The sequence below is a fragment of the Salvelinus fontinalis genome, chromosome 42 (genome assembly GCF_029448725.1).
Source record: "Salvelinus fontinalis isolate EN_2023a chromosome 42, ASM2944872v1, whole genome shotgun sequence".
NCBI lineage: Eukaryota > Metazoa > Chordata > Actinopteri > Salmoniformes > Salmonidae > Salvelinus > Salvelinus fontinalis.
In genome coordinates this window covers 2,948,725-2,954,724 of record NC_074706.1, presented here as the reverse complement: position 1 = coordinate 2,954,724, position 6,000 = coordinate 2,948,725, and the positions used below count along the sequence as shown (strand labels likewise).

Here is a 6,000-nt window from a genome sequence, read left to right as displayed (position 1 = left end):
TCAGTACATTAGACACAACATGAGGTCAGTACATTAGACACAACATGAGGTCAGTACATTAGACACAACATGAGGTCAGGACATTAGACACAACATGAGGTCAGGACATTAGACACAACATGAGGTCAGTACATTAGACACAACATGAAGTCAGGACATTAGACACAACATGAGGTCAGTACGTTAGACACAACATGAGGTCAGGACATTAGACACAACATGAGGTCAGTACAGTAGACACAACATGAGGTCAGGACATTAGACACAACATGAGGTCAGTACGTTAGACACAACATGAGGTCAGGACAGTAGACACAACATGAGGTCAGGACAGTAGACACAACATGAGGTCAGGACATTAGACACAACATGAGGTCAGGACATTAGACACAACATGAGGTCAGTACATTAGACACAACATGAGGTCAATACATTAGACACAACATGAGGTCAGGACATTAGACACAACATGAGGTCAGGACATTAGACACAACATGAGGTCAGTACATTAGACACAACATGAGGTCAGTACATTAGACACAACATGAGGTCAGGACATTAGACACAACATGAGGTCAGGACATTAGACACAACATGAGGTCAGGACATTAGACACAACATGAGGTCAGGACATTAGACACAACATGAGGTCAGGACATTAGACACAACATGAGGTCAGTACATTAGACACAACATGAGGTCAGTACATTAGACACAACATGAGGTCAGGACATTAGACACAACATGAGGTCAGGACATTAGACACAACATGAGGTCAGGACATTAGACACAACATGAGGTCAGTACATTAGACACAACATGAGGTCAGTATATTAGACACAACATGAGGTCATTACATTAGACACAACATGAGGTCAGGACAGTAGACACAACATGAGGTCAGTACATTAGACACAACATGAGGTCAGTACATTAGACACAACATGAGGTCAGGACATTAGACACAACATGAGATCAGTACATTAGACACAACATGAGGTCGGTACATTAGACACAACATGAGGTCAGGACATTAGACACAACATGAGGTCAGTACATTAGACACAACATGAGGTCAGGATATTAGACACAACATGAGGTCAGTACATTAGACACAACATGAGGTCAGTACATTAGACACAACATGAGGTCAGGACAGTAGACACAACATGAGGTCAGGACATTAGACACAACATGAGGTCAGGACATTAGACACAACATGAGGTCAGTACATTAGACACAACATGAGGTCAGGACATTAGACACAACATGAGGTCAGGACATTAGACACAACATGAGGTCAGGACATTAGACACAACATGAGGTCAGTACATTAGACACAACATGAGGTCAGTACAGTAGACAACATGAGGTCAGGACATTAGACACAACATGAGGTCAGGACAGTAGACAACATGAGGTCAGTACATTAGACACAACATGAGGTCAGTACATTAGACACAACATGAGGTCCGGACATTAGACACAACATGAGGTCAGTACATTAGACACAACATGAGGTCAGTACATTAGACACAACATGAGGTCAGGACATTAGACACAACATGAGGTCAGGACATTAGACACAACATGAGGTCAGGACCTTAGACACAACATGAGGTCAGTACATTAGACACAACATGAGGTCAGGGCATTAGACACACCATGAGGTCAGGGCATTAGACACAACATGAGGTCAGTACAGTAGACACAACATGAGGTCAGGACATTAGACACAACATGAGGTCAGGACATTAGACACAACATGAGGTCAGTACATTAGACACAACATGAGGTCAGTACATTAGACACAACATGAGGTCAGTACATTAGACACAACATGAGGTCAGGGCATTAGACACAACATGAGGTCAGTACATTAGACACAACATGAGGTCAGTACATTAGACACAACATGAGGTCAGGACATTAGACACAACATGAGGTCAGTACATTAGACACAACATGAGGTCAGTACATTAGACACAACATGAGGTCAGTACATTAGACACAACATGAGGTCAGTACATTAGACACAACATGAGGTCAGTACATTAGACACAACATGAGGTCAGGACAGTAGACACAACATGAGGTCAGTACATTAGACACAACATGAGGTCAGTACATTAGACACAACATGAGGTCAGGACATTAGACACAACATGAGGTCAGTACATTAGACACAACATGAGGTCAATACAGTAGACACAACATGAGGTCTGTACATTAGACACAACATGAGGTCAGTACATTAGACACAACATGAGGTCAGTACATGAGACACAACATGAGGTCAATACAGTAGACACAACATGAGGTCCGTACATTAGACACAACATGAGGTCAGTACATTAGACACAATATGAGGTCAGTACATTAGACACAACATGAGGTCAGTACATTAGACACAACATGAGGTCAGTACATTAGACACAACATGAGGTCAGTACATTAGACACAACATGAGGTTATACTGTTTCTCCTGATAAGTAAGTCCTCTGTTCTCAGGAATCAGCTATAAAGTTAAACTGGTGCAGAAATGGTCCCAACCTCAACCACTATGTTACACTTTTATTATCTTCCTCTTCTACATTTCCATTTTATTCTGAGGATGACATCATAAACAGTTAGTTATAGACTCAGAGCAGAGACAGAAACAGACACAGACAGAGAGACAACGATAGTACCAGAACCCGAGTACAGACAGAAAACACAGCAAGTTATTGGAGATGTCTGAGGTCATCTATGCTGTGCCTGATATGACCAAGAAGGTCAAGTTTAACAGAGGTGAGATGGAGGAGAGGATTGTGGATATCTATGTCAGTGCAGACACCCTGAGAGACAGTGAGACCAGCACCAAGAGAGAAGAGACAGCAGACACTGCTCCTAATAATGGACCAGGAGACCAGCACTCAGGTAACACAGACACACACACACACACGCAAATAAGTTACACACACAAAACATTAAACAGGTGAGATTACCCTATAGTACTACAGATGTATTTGTCCCAATGCTGGATGATAGAGTAAAACACATGATCAAATATCTTTAATAATGTGTGAATCAGTACATTTTCAGTGGTGGAAGAGACCCTCTGGAGTTTCTGCAGTGTGTCTGGGGCTGCTGTGTGTCCTCCTACTGGCTGGGATCATAGGCCTGTCTGTCCAATGTAAGTCTATAGTATATCTACACTAAACAACAATATAAATGCAACATGCAAACATTTCTAAGATTTTACTGAGTTACAGTTCATATCAGTCAATTGAAATAAATTCATTAGGCCCTAATCTATGGTTGTCACATGACTGGCAGAGGTTCAGCCATGGGTGGGCCTTGGAGGGCATAGGTCCACCCACTTGGCAGCCAGATTCCAACCACCGGGGAACCAGGCTCAGCCAATCAGAATGAGTTTTTCCCCACAAAAGGGCTTTATAACAGACAGAAATACTCCTCAGCACCCTCCCTCAGACGATCCAACAGGTGAAGAAGACAGATGTAGAGGTCATGGACTGGCATGGTTACATGTGGTCTGTGGTTGTGAGGCCAGTTGAACGTACTGCCAAATTCTCTAAAATAACATTGGAGTCAGCTTATGTTGGAGAAATGAACATTAATTTATCTGGCAACAGCTCTGGTGGACATTCCTGCAGTTAGCATGCCAGATGCACGTTCCCTCAAAACTTGAGACATCTGTGGCAAAACTACACATTTTAAAGAGGCCTTTTATTCTCTGCTGCACAAGGTGCACCTGTGTAATGATCATGCTGTTTAATCAGCTTCTTGATATGCCACACCTGTTAGGTGGATAGATTATCTTGGCAAAGGATAAATGCTGACGAACAGGGATGTAAACACATTTGAGAGAAATAAGCTTTTTTGTGCTTATGGAACATTTCTGGGAACTTTTAATTCATCTCATGAAACATGGGACCAACACATGTTGCATTTATATTTTTGTTCACTGTTTAAATAGTTATTATAATTCAGATGTAATAGTTCTGATATGATCTATTTTAGTAAGCAACTTCGTCTTTATTGTTGTTGCAGACAGCAACGTCTCAAAGAACTCATCTGCAGAGAGAGACCAGCTACAGAACAGTTACAACAACCTGACTAAAGAGAGAGACCAGCTACAGACCAGTAACAACAACCTGACTACAGAGAGAGACCAGTTACAGACCAGTTACAACAACCTGACTAAAGAGAGAGACCAGCTACAGACAATTTACATCACCATGACTAAAGAGAGAGACCAGCTACAGACCAGTAACAACAACCTGACTAAAGAAAGAGACCAACTACAGACTGAGAGAGATTTTCTTAGCGGGAGGCTTACCAATTGCAGTGAGTAAACCTACAGTAACAAATGATCATTCATCCAACAAACTGTATAGTGTGTCTGTATTCTTTCATTAAGTATCCAGGGTGATAAGTTGAAGGAAATTCATGTCATATTCTTTTAGAACAAACCTGTCCTGAAGGCTGGCAGAAATTTGAATCCAGTTGGTACTTCCTCTCTGAGACGACTGAGAAAACCTGGGAGAAGAGCAGACAGGACTGTCTGGAGAGAGGAGCAGACCTGGTGATCATAAACAGCAGAGAGGAACAGGTGAGAGAGAGAGATAGAGAGAGAGATGGGTAGAAATGATCAAACATTATTATATATTTATCTTTGTCAACAACAGGAGTTTCTCTTCAACCTCAAGAAGAGAGTCTGGATTGGTCTGACTGACTCTGTTAAGGAGGGGACCTGGAAATGGGTGGACGGCACCCCACTGACCACAGGGTGAGAGATGATAACTAATCTGTCAATAAAACAATCAACCTTTTTCTATAGAGGTAATTGTCATTGATGGCAGGCAACACAGTTAACTATGAAACATGTCTGTATATTATTTAGGATTGTGATGTTCTAAATTATGTCTGACTGTTATTAACCTTGTAGGTACTGATATTAACCATGATATCTGACTGTTGTTAACCCTGTAGGTACTGGTATTAACCATGATATCTGAATGTTTTTAACCCTGTAGGTACTGGTATTACCCATGATATCTGACTGTTTTTAACCCTGTAGGTACTGGTATTAACCATGATATCTGACTGTTTTTAACCCTGTAGGTACTGGTCTTAACCATCATATCTGACTGTTTTTAACCCTGTAGGTACTGGTATTACCCATGATATCTGAGTGTTTTTAACCCTGTAGGTACTGGTATTAACCATGCTATCTGACTGTTTTTAACCCTTTAGGTACTGGTATGACAAGCAGCCTGATAATGCAGGTCCTACTGGGAACGAGGACTGTGCTGAGATACACAAAGATCAGAGTCCTCTGAAGGCATGGAATGACTTGTCATGCGACAGCAAACTCAACTGGATTTGTGAGAAAGCGTTTCAAAATCACCATGACAACATACTGTAACACATACAGCAACCTACAGTTCTCTCTCTCTGTGTCTCAAACCAACACACATGTTGTATTTCTTTGTATTAGCATATTAATAAAAGCCTTACTTATTTCCTGACATAACTTCCTGTGTATGAGTCAACATCAAGTACATTTGATTTTGTCAACACTCTGCATGCAGTGCATTTCACCATTTCCAGATAAAATGCAATCTTCTTACTTGCTACAGATATTTACAAGCTCCAATTTAGACCTGGTGATAACATTCTCAACAGTACCAAACCACCATTACATACACTGTATAGGAGTTGACTGTATCACCAATCAATGAATGTAGTAGAGATATCAAAGGGTATCAATGGATGTTACTTAATAATTTTTGACAGTCAGTCTTTGTTGTTAAGTTACATTTAGGCACAATATCAAATGCTCACATTTAACTGCTGTTCCCTTATATGGGTAACAAAAGAGGGAAGTGAAGTGGGTATTTTCAGTGGTTCAACCAGCAGTCACTCAAACTCAACCAATCAGGTTCATTAGGAGAGAAGTGGGCTGTGGCCAATTATGTCGCCATCTCATCCTCA

At 41.2% G+C, this 6,000-nt stretch overlaps 1 protein-coding gene across 1 annotated transcript; it reads left to right on the top strand.

Moving 5' to 3' along the window:
• Positions 1-2,732: 2,732 nt before the first annotated feature.
• Positions 2,733-4,835, top strand: LOC129841056 (C-type lectin domain family 4 member M-like). The gene is made up of 6 exons (XM_055909165.1): positions 2,733-2,919; positions 3,074-3,175; positions 4,054-4,336; positions 4,424-4,431; positions 4,470-4,615; positions 4,692-4,835. Exons 1-6 carry the CDS (start codon positions 2,733-2,735, stop codon positions 4,794-4,796), a joined length of 831 nt encoding a protein of 276 aa, XP_055765140.1. The 3' UTR covers positions 4,797-4,835.
• Positions 4,836-6,000: the final 1,165 nt, after the last annotated feature.